General features: G+C 36.3%; 1 protein-coding gene across 3 annotated transcripts in view; it reads right to left on the bottom strand.

Moving 5' to 3' along the window:
• Positions 1-6901: 6901 nt before the first annotated feature.
• lmf1 (lipase maturation factor 1) overlaps positions 6902-16156 on the bottom strand; it is a 48956-nt gene continuing 39701 nt past the window's right edge. For all 3 annotated transcript variants that reach the window (XM_087275564.1, XM_087275565.1, XM_087275566.1), the window contains 5 exons: positions 15348-15528; positions 14236-14389; positions 13367-13550; positions 9035-9147; positions 6902-7363 (listed from right to left, as the gene is read on the bottom strand). In XM_087275564.1, the coding sequence (XP_087131690.1) occupies positions 7189-7363; positions 9035-9147; positions 13367-13550; positions 14236-14389; positions 15348-15528 (807 nt within the window). In that variant the 3' untranslated portion in view covers positions 6902-7188. The remainder of the gene's footprint in view (positions 7364-9034; positions 9148-13366; positions 13551-14235; positions 14390-15347; positions 15529-16156) is intronic.

The raw sequence follows: 16156 nt of genomic DNA, 5'->3' as shown, positions 1-16156 counted from the left end.
GGAGTGTTGGTTGGAGCGAGCGCATCCCGGCAGCAACACTTGTTGGAATACAAACCCTCTTAAAGGGACAGCTCACCTAAATATGAACATTTACTCACTATTTACTTACTCTCAAGTGGTTGCAAACCTTTATGAGTTTCTTTCTTCTGTTAAACACAAAAGACGATATTCTGAAAAATGCTGAAAACCTGTAACCATTGACTTCCATAGTAGTAATTACACCATATTCCAGTACACTGTATTAATGTAGGGTTGTTAAATGGACAAACCCAACACATGGGTTAAGAAGTATATACAATGTAAAATAATTATAACATAAAATAAATACATAATATAATATAAAAATATGCATTTGATATATTTTTATTTATATATAATTCATATTTAGTGACACACGTTGTGTAAATAAAACATTTGTTTTAGATAGAATCATTGAATTATTTAGTATACTGATTTATTTACTGAAATATATTTCATATTGAGCGACACACTGGCTCAATGGTTAGCACTGTCGCCTTACAGCAAGATCACTGGTTCGAGTCCCGGCTGGGTCAGTTGGTGTTTCTGTGTGGAGTTTGCATGTTCTCCCCGTGTTGGCGTGGGTTTCCTTTGGGCGCTCCGGGGTCCCTCACAGTCCAAACACATGCACTATAAGGGAATTGATCAACTAAATTGGCTGTAGTGTATGAGTGTGTGTGTGTATGGAAGGGCATCCGCTGGGTAAAACATATGCTGGATGAGTTGGCGGTTCATTCCGCTGTGGCGACCCCTAATAAATAAAGGGACTAAGCTGAGGAAAAATGAATAAATTAATGAATATATAATATTTTTTGATTAAATTCTACATTATGCAAAGCCTTTGATTAGTATTTCTACCTTTAATCATAAAAAATGAACTTATTTATTCATATTTGTGACCAAATTTCACATTTATTTATGCAATGTCTCTAATACAAAGATTTTTAAAGTTGAAATTACAACTCTGCAGTTTAACAAAGTGATTTTATTGACACTTTTGTAGTTTGCACTTAAGTACTGACAGTTTATTACCTGGTCTTTCTACTTTATTTACAACACCAATGCACGGAATGATCACTTCAAACTATTAAAAATGTCAATAAAAGTCACTTTTTTAAACATTTCGACATCTAATAATAGTGGAGAAAGGATCAAAGTCCCACAATGCAATTCAAAAGCATAAATAAATGAATAAATATTGAAAGATATAGGAAATTCACGTGTATTTTTGTATATATACTCACCGGCCACTTTATTAGGTACACTGTTCAGCTGCTTGTTAATGCAAATTTCTAATCAGCCAATCGCATGGCAGCAGCTCACTGCATTTATGCATGTAGACATGGTAAAGAGGATCTGCTGCAGTTGAAAGCGAGCATTAGAATGGGGAATAAAGGCGATTTAAGTGACGCTGAAAGTGGCATGGTTGTTGCTGACAGACGGGCTGCTCTGAGTATTTCAGAAACTGCTGATCTACTGGGATATTCTCGCACAACCATCTCTAGGGTTTACAGAGAATGCTCCGACAAAGAGGAAATATCCAGTGAGCGGCAGTTCTGTGGGCGCAAATGCCTTGTTGATGAGGCCAGAGGTCAGAGGAGAATGGCCAGACTGGTTCCAGCTGATAGAAAGGCAACAGTAACTCAAATAAGCACTCGATACAACCGAGCTCTGCAGAAGAGCATCTCTGAACACACAACATGTCCAACCTTGGAGCGGATGGGCTACAGCAGCAGAAGAGCACACCGGGTGCCGCTCCTGTCAGCTAAGAACAGGAAACTGAGGCTACAATTCACACAGACTCACCAAAACTGGACAATAGAAGATTGGAGAAACGTTGCTGCTCTGATGAGTCTCCATTTCTGCTGACACATTCGGATGCTCGGCTCACAATTTGGCCTCAACAACATGAAAGCATGGATCATCCTGCCTTGTATCAGCGGTTCAGGCTGGTGGTGGGGGTGTAATGGTGTGGGGGAGATTTTCTTTGGGTCCATTAGTACCAATTGAGCATCAACGCCACAGCCTACCTGAGTATTGCTGCTGACCATGTCCATCCCTTTATGAGCACAGTGTCTCCATCTTCTGATGGTTACTTCCAGCAGGATAACGCAGCATGTCATAAAGCTCAATCATCTCAGACTGGTGAACATGACGATGAGTTCACTGTACTCAAATGGCCTCCACAGTCACCAGAGCTCAACCCAATAGAGCAGCTTTGGGATGTGGTGGAACGGGAGATTGGCATCATGGATGTGCAGCCGACAAATCTGCAGCAACTGTGTGATGCTATCATGGAGCAAAATCTCTGAAGAATATTTCCAGTAGCTTGTTGAATCTCTGCCATGAAGGATTAAGGCAGTTCTGAAGGCAAAAGTGGTCCAACCTGTGTACCTAATAAAGTGGCCAGTGGGTGTATATTTATAGACTTTTTTTACAGTGAAGAATCAAAGTCTGCTCATTCTTCAGATGATTAAATAACGTTTAAACCAATATAAGCTGTGCATTTTAAACAAATAATCTTGTCAGTCTGAACGCTATGGAAGTGCATGAATGACTCATGTTGAAATGTGAACAATTTAACCGTTTCCCATCATCACAGACCCTTACATAAGCATCAGCACACTTATTATAGCCACCAGTGACTCACAAATATGACTAAAAAAGCGTGCATTTGTCTTAATCCTAATTATTCCTTCAGAAAAACACACACAGCTATGCCTGAAATAAGTGTTTTGGTATCACGTGCCGCCTTAAGATTTCCTCCTGACCATCTGCTACTGTGATGAACTGCAGGAACGGCGCTAAATGACGGTCCCGCAGAGGTCATTTTTAGCCTCCACCTGTCACTCGGATCAGTTGCTATAGTTACGTTGTAATTGATTTCTTCCTTTCTCAGTGTAACGTATCCAAACTTAACCCACGGGCAATAAGATCTCTGCTTCATGGAGACGCGCTGTCACTTCCTGATGTAATTACTGCAAGTACAGCAAGAGCCTAAATGAGGAGGGCTAATTAGCAGATGCTGGACGTCGGAGTTTAGAGATGCTCTGGGGTCAAGCTGTTTTACATCTGTGGACTTTGGGTCATTACAATCTCGGCTATACAGCCGCTCTCGCTCTGAGAGATCTCATGAGCTCACGAGAGAATCTACATCCAGAAACACAGCCTTCTGCAGCGGCATTATATTTACAGTTAGTCATTTAGCAGACGCTTTTATCCAAAGTGACTTACAAATGAGGACAAGGAAGCAATTTACACAACTATAAGAGCAACAATGAATAGGTGCTGTAGGCAAGTTTCAGGTCTGTAAAGTCTAAGTAGGAAAGCATTAGTCAATTTTTATTTTTATTTTTACAGTTTTTACAGTTAGTGGTATATCCAGAGAGGCAATTGCAGATTAGGAAGTGAAGTGGAGACTAAATAGTTGAGTTTTTAATGGTTTCTTAAAGACATTGAGTGACTCTGCTGTTCTGATGCAGTTAGGGAGTTCATTCCACCAACTGGGCAGATTGAACGCGAAAGTTCGGGAAAGTGATTTCTTCCCTCTTTGGGATGAACCACGAGGCGACGTTCGTTCACAGAACGCAAGTTTCTGGAGGGCACATACATCTGCAGAAGTGAGAGCAGATAAGAAGCAAAGCCAGAAATCGCTTTGTGAGCAAACATCAGAGATTTGAGTTTGATGCGAGCAGCAACTGGCAGCCAGTGCAAACGGATGAGCAGCGGAGTGACATGTGCTCGTTTAGGTTCATTGAAGACCACTCGTGCTGCTGTGTTCTGGAGCAGATGAAGAGGTTTGATAGAGTTAGCTGGAAGCCCGGCTAGTAGAGAGTTGCAGTAGTCCAGTCTGAAGAGAACAAGAGCTTGAACAAGGAGTTGAGCTGCATGTTCAGATAAGAAGGGTCGGATCTTTCTGATGTTATAGAGTGTGAATCTGCAAGATCGGGCAGTTCTAGAAATGTGGTCAGAGAAGTTTAGTTGGTCATCAATCGTTACTCCAAGGCTTTTCACCATTTTGGATGCAGTAATGTTTGCCCCATCCATATGGATTGAAAAGTTGTGATGTAGAGTCGGGATGGCAGAAACTTCAAGTATTTATGTTTTCGTGAGGTTAAGCTGAAGATGATGGTCTTTAATCCAGTGTGAAATGTCTGACAGGCAGGCTGAGATGCGAGCCGGAACCGAAGGAGAGCTATAGAGAGACAACAAGAGAGCTATAGCTGGGTATCATCAGCATAGCAGTGCATTACAGTACATTATTCTGCCATGCGGGAGTGAGCTCGATTTCACGATTGTTTCAGAGCTTCTGATTGAGTAGCCTAAGGGTGAAATGATGGTCAAACTACACTGTCTGATAAAAGTCTTGTCGCCTATCCAAGTTTTGGGAACAACTTGACTTCTTGCTGATGATTTGGCATCAGAAGTGTCTCATATGTCAGGCGAAGGCCTCTAGATTTTGCTTATTTGAGCTAATTAAATCTGATCATGTCTTGATGTTGACTGATTTGATGAGGACAGTAAGCTCTGACTCTGCTCAGACTAAAGTCTCATCACTGAACAGAAATAATGTCCAGTATAGAATATAAAGTCCTGCTGCAGTGGAGACAGAATGAATATTGTGTCTGACTCCATCATGAGCTTGGAGGACTGCATCCATACATCTCTGCAAAGGATGTGCTGTTAGATCTGCTCTCTTCTCAGCCCGGAAGACGTCTGTCAACAGACTTCATTAATGTTTCCATGCTCTCTGCATATATTTAGTTTCATGTTTACTTCTATTTTTACCCTCGTATTTGCTTGCTTGTTTTATCTACTACAGTTTCCACATCAAAGAGAACCACATCATCATTATACAGTACAGTCCACATCTGAATGCACTGGCTGTGTTTATCATCTGTTGTTGTGCTTATATTTTTATCCTAGTGTATGTCATACCGCTCTGGATTTCTGTCTTTTGAAAGCCTGTTGTATTTCTGGCATCGTGCGCACATGAGTGTCGGCAAAAGCAAAACATTTGACCTTACAGTGAAGTGTGCATTTTCTGCACCAGCAACTCGTAATAGCGAAGGAAGAAAAAAATATCATCATTAGATCAGCATCTTGTACCAAAGTTATAGTTGAGCTAATGTTGCACTGTTGGTTGGAACACAGCAATAATTGCGGGAGGGGGCGGGGGTCTGGAAGTCTTTTATCCACTCTTGGAAAAATGTAAATGGTGGATTAAAATAAATAGTTGACTAATAGTTGACTAAATAATAGAGTTTTTAATGGTTTCTTGAAGAAAGCGAGTGACGAGTTCATTCCACCAACTGGGCAGATTGAACGCGAGAGTTCGGGAAAGCGATTTCTTCCCTCTTTGGGATGAACCACGAGGCGATGTTCATTCACAGAACGCAAGTTTCTGGAGGGCACATACATCTGCAGAAGTGAGAGCAGATAAGAAGCAAAGCCAGAAATCGCTTTGTAGGCAAACATCAGAGATTTGAGTTTGATGCGAGCAGCAACTGGCAGCCAGTGCAAACGGATGAGCAGCGGAGTGACATGTGTGACAAAGTTATAGTTGAGCTAATGTTGCACTGTTGGTTGGAACACAGCAATAATTGCGGGAGGGGGGGGGGGGTCTGGAAGTCTTTTATCCACTCTTGAAAAAATGTAAATGGTGGATTAAAATTCAGCACATGATCACTAATAAGATGTGCCATTATTAGTAACTTTAGGTAAATCTGTCAGTGTTATTTTCATTCTCTCCTCTACAGCGCTTCACATTTTTAGCTCCTGACATCTGAAGGCAGAAGGCATTGACTGGGGGGGTAAAAAGTTAATTATTACTTAAAATTTGTATTGTTGAAAAATGTAATCAGATAAAAATGTAAAATAAGGATGATTCTTATTAAAACATTTAGAAATTTTTTTTTTCATTGAAAGGCTCACAGTTGGTTACTTGTTATTCAGTACTTTTATTTATTTTATTGCATTTTCTGGGAGTTTTTATAAAGCGCTTACTCAGCTGCTCATTAAATATGTTCACCTGTGTCTTATTTGCTTTTAAAAATTATCCCAATATTTTTTAAACAAATTGCTGTTTAAAAGGCTCATGTTTACTTTATTTTAAAATATCTGTATTTTTTTTCTTAAATAAAATTGTTACTGATTTGATCACTGATTATGTTCACCTGTTTCTAGTTTGTTTTATAATAAATTGACAAAAATATTATAAAGGCGAGGCAGTAGGTAGTGCTGTCGCCTCACAGCAAGAAGGTCGCTGGGTCGCTGGTTCGAGCCTCGGCTCAGTTGGCGTTTCTGTGTGGAGTTTGCATGTTCTCCCTGCCTTCGCGTGGGTTTCCTCCGGGTGCTCCGGTTTCCCCCGCAGTCCAAAGACATGCGGTACAGGTGAATTGGGTAGGCTAAATTGTCCGTAGTGTGTGTGTGAATGTGTGTGTGGATGGGTTGCAGCTGGCAGGGCATCCGCTGCGTAAAAACTTGCTGGATAAGTTGGCGGTTCATTCCTCTGTGGCGACCCTGGATTAATAAAGGGACTAAGCCGACAAGAAAATGAATTAATTACAATAACTTTGGAAACCAATAACTGCTAACAGTTATACTGTTAAGAACAGCGTATAGTTGTTTATTTACAAACAGTCTGTACTATTTTCTCCTTGATTATGTTCACCTGTGCCTTGTTTGCTTTATGATAAATTGACAAAACTGTCACAATAATTTAAAAAACTAATTACTTTAAAAAGTAATACTGATAAGGTCAGCTCATTGTTGGATTTGTTTTTAAACTGTACTGTTTGCTCATTGATTATGTTCACCTGTGCCTTGCTTGCTTCATAATGAATTTGGCATAATATAAAACCAACTACTATTTAGAAAGTAATCATTTTTTCTTTGCATTTATTTACATTTTTAATCACACTTTCTAATCATTAAGAAAGTAACACTTGATTGCATTTAAAATGACAATAATAGCAGAATCAGGCTGTTTCTGTTGGCAGGCTTAAAACAGCCCTGGATTCAACACATGCTCCGATCCTCCGAGACATGAAAGAGTTGCCTCTAGAAATCTCTTATGTAAGCCGTCGTCTTTGGCACAGTTTTGTCAAAGCCGAAACAGGATGAACTTCAGTGTGTGACATACAAAAGAAGACAAACTGGATGTTGGCTTTAATCGCCGGTCGGCAGAGGCCAGTTTCTGGACTGAAAGTAGTTGCGAAGGCCGTCCAGGTTGACAGGGGGAAAGTAGGGTCCGATGCGCTTTCTGGCCCACCATTTCCCCTGGGCCGCACTGTTGCTGCCCGGACGGGTGAATTTATATCGAAAATGCTCTCCTCGTATCCACCTGAAAGCACAAATGCATCAAATCCAGCTCAGTGCCCTCAACGCAATGCATTTCTCAGTGTATGTTTTAGCTCATTAACTTCAGAACAAACAACAAAAACAAAACAACAGAGTTCACGGGGACTGGAGAGGGTTGGCACACACATTTCACTGCAGGTTAACTGTGATGAAAGAGCCAAAGGAGCTGAAGACTTTGAAATAATGTTCAGAAACAAATGCATAGAGTGAAAAACCAGAAAGTGTGTAGACTTAGATGATGCATACATTATAGTATCTGCATTTTTGATTAATTATCTGTATGCTTTTAGGGTTAATGTATTTAAAATACCCTGTAGGTTTTGATGACACATGGTCATAAAGGATCGTTTAGGAGAAAAATGGTTGCGATAGCAAAAATATCACAATTTCAGAAATATTTGGAAGTGTGAATAATTTGATTGATCAATTAATTGATTATTTAATTTATTGGTTGATTATTTAATTGATATACTCATTGATTGAGTGATTGATTTTAATAAAAAAAGCCCTAGAACAACAATTACAACAATAATAATAATGATAATAATGATAATAAAAATTATAATAATAATAAAAATTGGAAAAAGTTCAGAAACAGCAGGAAACAAAAAAATAATATATTACTATTAAGATTATTATTACTGATATTATTATTATTATTGATGTTATTATTATTATTATTATTATTATTATTATTGTTGTTATTATTATTATTATTATTATTAACATTAATATTATTATTAACATTATTATCAACATTATTATTATTATTGATATTATTATTTATTTAATAACAATAATGTTTTTTATTACTGCTAATATTTTTTTATGGAATAAAGATTAAACATAACTAATTACAACAAGGGTATTTGTATTAATACTACTAAATATTACAAATAAGAACAATTAAAATGAGAAATGAGAATATTTACCGTTTTAGGCAATAGAAAAATAAATGAAAATGCTTTAAAATTATTATTATTATTATTAATATTAATAATAATAAGAAGAAAGATTTTTAGATCATATAAAAGGTAACAAAATTTAATTATTTATTAACCATTATTAATTTTAATATTAATTAATAATAAATAAATATTTAGTTAAAATATTACTAATTATATCAGTGGTATTTGTATTGAATATGAAATCTATAATAAAAAATCACAATGACAACATTATTATTATTATTTTTATTATTATTATTATTACCATTATTAATAATAAGAGATAATTTTAGATGCAGTAAAATGTAACAATTTAATTATTTATTAATCATTATTAATTTTAATATTAATTTTAATATTAATTAAAAATAAATAAATATTTAGTTAAAATATTACTAATTATATCAGTGGTATTTGTATTGAATATGAAATCTATAATTATTATTATTATTAGGGTTAGGGTTAGGGTTATTGTTTTTTTTAATATAAACTGTAATTTAAAATAAATAAAAGCTGTAAATGGGAATAATTATCATTAAAGGCAACAAAAAAATATTATTATTATGTTATTATTATTATTATTATAACATCAATAGATTAATAAATGAAATTAAAAAATGTTACCTCAAAAATGTGTTATGTAAAATGCAGTAATGTAAAATATTCAAATGCCCGATGGCTGTGCAGATGGCTGTTTTGAGCTTTACCTGGGTTTCTCTCTGTCCTGGAATGGATTGTGTGCCATTAGAGACAGTATTGTGGAGTCATTGGCCAGCAGTCGACCAGCAATGTGAATAACCCACTCGCTCTGCTCATACGTCTGAAAGAAAGAGAAATAAAAACACTGAGACAAACATAAACACAGCAGAAAGATCCTCCATCGCTATGACAGGTGCAGAACGGCAGGAGGCTGGAGCACCATACGGAAACCAACTCAGGCTCATTGGGAAAACGTGTCCAGGTGAACGTTTCTGTGAACCGAGAAACATGTGCTCACAGGCACCAAATTATTCACGAAATCATTCACCCTCCTTTGTCTATTTTTTGAATATTTTCCAAATGATGTTGAACAGATTCAGGAATTTTACAAAGTATTTCCTCTAATATTTTTTCTTCTGGAGAAAGTCTTATTTGTTTTGTTTTGGCTAGAATAAAAGCCGTTCTTAATATTTTAAAAGCCATTTTAAGGTTAATATTATAAGCCCCCTTAAGCAATATTAGTTTTGGATTGTCTCCAATACAAACCAGTGTTATTGTAATGTTTGTGGATTAACGATTATAGCGGATCCAAATGCAGCATTTATTTAGCAGGATTGTCATACAGGCAGAGATCATAGCAGGTGCAAAACAGTACCATAAGGGTTATCCAAAACCGTAGTCAAGCAGGCAAAGGATCAATACACGGAAGAACAAAGGCGAGGCGACACGGAAGACTAGACAGGAAAATACTCAGACGTAAAAACATTACAATACAGCAAGGCTAAGTCCCGAGGTTTCTGTGTGTGCAGCTTAAACAGTGTGTGTAATCAGTCCTTGACAATCCTCCGGTGGTGTGTGTGCAATCAGTCAGGATCAGGAACAAGTGTGCATGAGCGGAGTGCATGTATGGAGTTGTAGTCCATGAAATGGTGAATCTGTAGTCCATCAGCTCTTTTGAGTGTTTTCCAGCAATCTATGGTGTTTTAGATCGCTGGTGATCGTGACTGTTATACAATGACTTGCCTAATTACTCTAACTTTACCCTAATTACCCTAGTTAAGCCTTTAAATGTCACTTTAAGCTGAATACTAGTTAAATATCTACTCAAATATTATGTCATCATGGCAAGTACTTATTAGACTCCGGGTGCTCTGGTTTCCCCTACAAATCCAAAGACATGCGGTACAGGTGAATTGGGAAGGCAAAATTGTCCGTAGTGTATGTGTGTGAACGAGTGTGTATGGATGTTTCCCAGTGATGGGTTGCAGCTGGAAGGGCATCTAATGCGTAAAGCATATGCTGGATAAGTTGGTGGTTCATTCCGCTGTGGCAACCTCAGATTAATAAAGGGACTAAGCCGAAAAGAAAATGAATATATTTTGACACTTGTCAAGTCCTGTCAACTTTAGCCTGAGTTAAGACAACTTCACTATTTAAGTGAAGTAAACTTAAAATTTTAAGGCGGCTCGAACACTTGCTTTTTTAAGTTGAAACAACATTTTTTTATAGTGCAAGTCAATACCTAAACCCAACACTAAATAAACAGCTAATTCGGTGTTTATTGAGGTAAAGTTCTTAGTTATCGGTTTGCTAATAGCAAAAATTGTAGCACAAAATAAATTACGATAAAAAAATAAGCCGTTTTCAGTCTTTTTTAATGTTGTGTTGAGATTAACTGTGTTTGAATTTGCTCTCTGTGTGTTTAAATCATGCGCATGTGAAGTCACCGCTGTCTCTTTCTCCTAATGAATTCTTCAGCAGGAGATAAATTTCAGCTCAGTACAAAAATCCCAGTCAATAGAGAGTGTGGAGATTATTTATAATCCTTATGTAAGACTGATAATAATTCAGCCGCGTCGACAGAGGAGCTCATCAATCTCCCCAATGCGTCTCTGTTAACCCAGACCTGGAGTTTTCCTCTCACTGGTGTTGATGATGATAACGCTGGCTTTATTTCTGACCTCAGAACAGCTGCGGATACAAGGTCATTTTAGTAAACTAGGATTTAAAAAGTCGGTTGCTATAACTATTATTATTATTATTGTTATAGTTGTTAATATTTTAAGGTCACGATATGGTTGTGTAAGCATTTCACTGCATACTGTATTGTAGTATATGAAAAGTAAGACCTCACAATAAATGAAACTTTAAATAAACTAACAGTCACTGAAAAATGTAAACATGAACTATTAGTAACTGAAATAATAATAATAATAATAATAATTATTATTATTATTATTATTATTATTATAATAATAGCTACAAGCAGAAATTTTCGGGGTTCAAGCATTTTAGCAGCGTAAGGTTATTTAAAATAACGGATATTAAATTACAGGAATTTCCTTAAATTTAAATTTTCTGGTAAATTTCTGTCATTTAAAATCAGTTATTTTACTGTATATTTCTGTCATTTAATATCCATTTTTTACAGTAAATTTCTGTAATTTAATATCCGTTATTTTACTGTATATTTGAGCCAATGTTTTTTTTCAAGTTTTTCCTTGAATTATGACACTATCGCAGTTGCATTATCTTGACATCAATAAATGCACTTTACAAAACTGTCTCGGTGCATTCAGGTCACTGTGTGTGTATGAACAGGACTTGTTTACACCCTCGAGTTCTGGCATTTTCTCCACTGCAGTCGCACAGACAGGTCAGCATCTCGTATCACTGCTGTCTGGCAGGTAAAGGACATTTCATGCATGCTAAAATCGCTTACCGCAGCTTTAGTGCAAGTCCTCGGAAAACAGATTGTGCTAAAAGCTTCAAGGTTACAGCCTGAGGACTCAAAAGCCCTTTCTCATAAGAAAGTTTCAATCAAGTTATGAAAACATGACTTCTCTAGACCTGTAAAATGTTCCACTTTTTCAGCATCATCGTTACATGACACTCAGAAAAAGCCAAACCTTTGACTTTACAGTGAAGCGTGTATTTCCTACACCAGCATATGATAGCAAAGACCTTCTGAACAGTTGTGCATCATTATTTTGTACAAGTTAATGTAAGGCTAATGTTTCATTGGTTAGAATTCTCAAACAAGGCCAATTACCATAAAGATAACCTGTATTATTAATAAATTGCAATAATAATCTGAATTATTTGTGTATTTGTTTATAAAATGGTTACTCATTTGTTCATTGATTATGTTCACCTGTGTCTTGTTTGGTTACTATTCATCTTGTGTTTATTTGCCCTCAGTTACAGTACTAATAGTTTTATGATGAATTTGACATACAGAAAATCACAATGTTTTATAAATAACCTGGTAACACTTTAGTTTAGGTCAGAATCCATGCTATTTACTACTGGCTTATTACCTGCCTATTATTAAGATAGTAACTGTTCATTGGTAGTTATAAAGTGCATCCCTTATACCTAAACCCAAACTTCAACCATACTAACTATTAATAAACGGCTAATTAGTAATTTATTAAGCTAGTTGGGTTAGATAGTGGTTTGTTAATACCGTGAATTGTGACCAACACTAAAATTTCAATAAACACTTTTAAAATCTTGTGTAAAGTCTTGTGAAAAAGTTTGTGCACCCTATAAATTTAAACTATTATTAAAATAGGGTGCCCAAACTTTTTCACAAGATTGCGATTGCATAAAAATATGATTTCCTGGTGACTTTTTAACCTGGGAAGCAGTAAAAATTCTAAGAAAGTTCCAATGAAGTTATAAAAATGTGTAAAATCTCGTGTAAAGTCTTGTGAAAAAGTTTAGGCGCCCTTAAATCATAACTAATATTAACATAGGGCGCCCAAACTTTTTCACAAGATTTTGCGCGCATGAAAATGTGATTTCCTGGTGACTTTTTAACCTGGAAATTGGTTTAAAATCTAAGAAAGTTTGAATAAAGTTTTTAAAAATCTTGTGAAAAAGATTGGGCACCCTATGAATATTAACTAATAATAACATGGACCACACAAACTTATTCACAAGATTTTGCCCGCATGAAAATGTGATTTCCTGGTGACTTTCTAACCTGGAAAGCAGTAAAAAAATCTAAGAAAGTTCCAATGAAGTTAAGAAAACATGTAAAATCTCATGTAAAGTCTTGTGAAAAAGTTTAGGCGCCCTTGAATATTAACTAATATTAACATAGGGTGCCCAAACTTCTTCACAAGATTGTGCGCGCATGAAAATATGATTTCCTGGTGACTTTTTAACCTGGAAATTGGTTTAAAATCTAAGAAAGTTTGAATACAGTTATAAAAAATCTTGTGAAAAAGTTTGGGCGCCCTATAAATATTAACTATTATTAACATAGGGCACCCTAACTTTTTCACAAGACTGAGCATGCATTAAAAATGTGACTTGCCGGTGATTTTTACCTGGAAAGCTGCGAACCACATGAGCCAGTCGAGTCTATAGTGATAGGGTGAAATAAGGCATGGTCTCCTGTCCAAAGCTCCAGGTTTACAGATGAACTCGTATTCCTCCCAGACCACATCTTCAGCAGTGTGATTGAGGCTCAGCGTGCCCTGAAAAACCACCTCCGTCCGCTCTTTAGTGATGCTGAAATACAGAAAACACAGGAGAAATGGAGATTTAGATGTGCAGCGGCTCTGCCATCTGCTGGACGCTGAGGAGGCCGCTTTAGGAATGGGTGATGTGGGCACAAAAATAAATGATATTTCTATTATTTCTTGACTAAATTGAGACATATAGTGCATTTAAATCTTTTATTTAATTTATTTCAAGTTATGTTTAACGGATAAAAGATTTTTCAACACATTTAATAATAAATATATTTTCTATTAGCTTTTCCTTTGATGACAGCACATAATATTTGACTAGTGTTCAGCTTAAAGTGGCATGTAAAGGCTTCACTAGGGTAATTAGGGTAAAGTTAGGGTAATTAGGCAAGTCATTGTATAACAGTGGTTTGTTCTGGAGACAATCCAACACTAATATTGCTGAAGGGGCCAATAATATTGACCTTAAAATGGCTTTAAAACAATTAAGAACTGCTTTTATTCTAGCCCAAATAAAACAAATAAGACTTTCTCCAGAAGAACAAATATTAGAGGAAATACTGTGAACAATTCCTGAATCTGTTCAACATCATTTGGGAAATATTTTAAATATTTGAACTAATAATTTTGACTTCATCTGTATATATTGCAGTATTAAATATCAGCACATAATATGTTTATGTTAGTAACTATGTGTGACGCTGTGAGAGATGTGGATTAATTACCTGCCGAAAGCTCCGTATGTGTTGACGATGCGCAGGGGTTCAAACGAGGTGTTCATCATCTGTCTGGAGCTCAGCAGATTCATCAGCACCGGGATGCTCAGATATGCAATCAGGACACCCAGAGACACGTTCAGCACACGCCGGATCAGCATACCTGACACATCCACACACACACACACACACACACACACACACACACACACATATATATATATATACAGTTGAAGACTTGCAGGGGGTGTCACGGTGGCGCAGTTGGTAGCATGATCGCCTCACAGCAAGAAGGTTGCTTGTTCGAGCCTCGGCTGGGTCAGTTGGCATTTCTATGTGGAGTTTGCATGTTCTCCCCGTGTTGGCGTGGGTTTCCTCTGGGTGCTCCGGTTTCCCCAACGAGTCCAAAGGCGTGTGTTACAGGTGAATTGGGTAGACTAAATTGTCTGTATTATATGTGTTTGTGACAACGAGTGTGTGAAGATGTTTCCCAGTGATGGGTTGCAGCTGGAAGGGCATCCGCTGTGTAAAACATATGCTGGATAAGTTGGTGGATCATTCCACTGTGGCAACGCCGGATTATTAAAGGGACTATGCCGAAAAGAAAATGAATGAATGAATTAAAGACTTAAGGGTTGCAGTTTCATTTCAAGCTTTTTCTATTACTCTTTATTAAACTGACATAACAAATGTAAATTAACATATAAATTAGATTAAAATCAAACCTATTTATTTCATGATAATTAAAAGAAGGCGGAGAGTCTTTAAGTTAATATTTTCAAGACAAAATGTGATAATAAACGGTTTTATAAGCTCATTTATTACTCCATCAGAATCAGAAGGTCCACAATTGACCATATTTGGATCAATCATGAATATTAATGAGCACAGTGGACTGTTTTCACAATGTTTTTGATACTTTTCTGGACATTTTCTGGACTGTTTATGGAGAACAAGAGAGCTTCATTTGTGATCAGATGACGAATAAATATCTCAGGACATTGAAATGACTTGTGATTAATTAATATGAGAATTTTTGTGTGAACTAGCCCTTTAAAGGGGCGGTTCACTTTCACTTTTTAATTTAGGCGTAAAATAACTAAACATAGTCTTATAAAAACCTTTAGTAGGTGGTGTTTTGAGTCCTTCAGCTTCTTCTGTCTGGATCTTCAGTAAAGTCTGTCTGACGTTTCCAGATCGGCGGAACAGAAAAGCCAGAGCAGAATCATCGAAACAGGCCAGACTGGGAACTATAGTCAACCAGTTCAGAAAACTCAGATTCCCACTTATGATCAGAACGACCTGTTAGAAAACACACAGCAGAGCAATGCATTAAAGGGGCAGTTCACTCCAGATCAGTCTCTTTGGCTCATGCACTTTTTTACAGGTTCTCTAAAGAAGTGTATTAGCTTAGATTTAATTGGACAGGTCACATTTAATAGTTTTTTTTACAGTTGGGTGATTCTAAACTTTTATTGATTTGTTTCTTCTGTTGAACACAAAACAACATATTCTGAAGAATGTAGGGAAAAAAATCTGCCACTGACATCCATAGTATGTTTTGTTCCTACTATAAAAATCAGTTGTTTGTTTGTTTGTTTGTTTGTTTGTTTGTTTGTTTGTTTGTTTGTTTGTTTGTTTGATTGTTTAACAGGAACTGTGCACTTGGCATTGTTATACAGAAACAGCCAATGTCATGTGCATAAAGCATAAAAGGAAACAAATAAAAGTAAAAAAAATAAATAAATAACTAAATTAAATAATTAAATAATAACTCATAAAATAGTACAAAATAAATAAATAAATAAAAATAAATAAAATAATAACTCATAAAACAAAATAAAATAGTTAAAAAGTAAAAATTAGATAACAAAAAAATTCAATAATCTCATAAAATAGTAAAAAACAATAACAAATAAAAAATAATGAT

Source organism: Danio rerio, chromosome 12, assembly GCF_052040795.2.
Source record: "Danio rerio strain M-AB ecotype USA chromosome 12, GRCz13ab, whole genome shotgun sequence".
Taxonomy (NCBI): Eukaryota; Metazoa; Chordata; class Actinopteri; order Cypriniformes; family Danionidae; genus Danio; species Danio rerio.
Note: the sequence above shows the minus strand (reverse complement) of the source record. Positions and strands in the feature narration are given on the sequence as shown.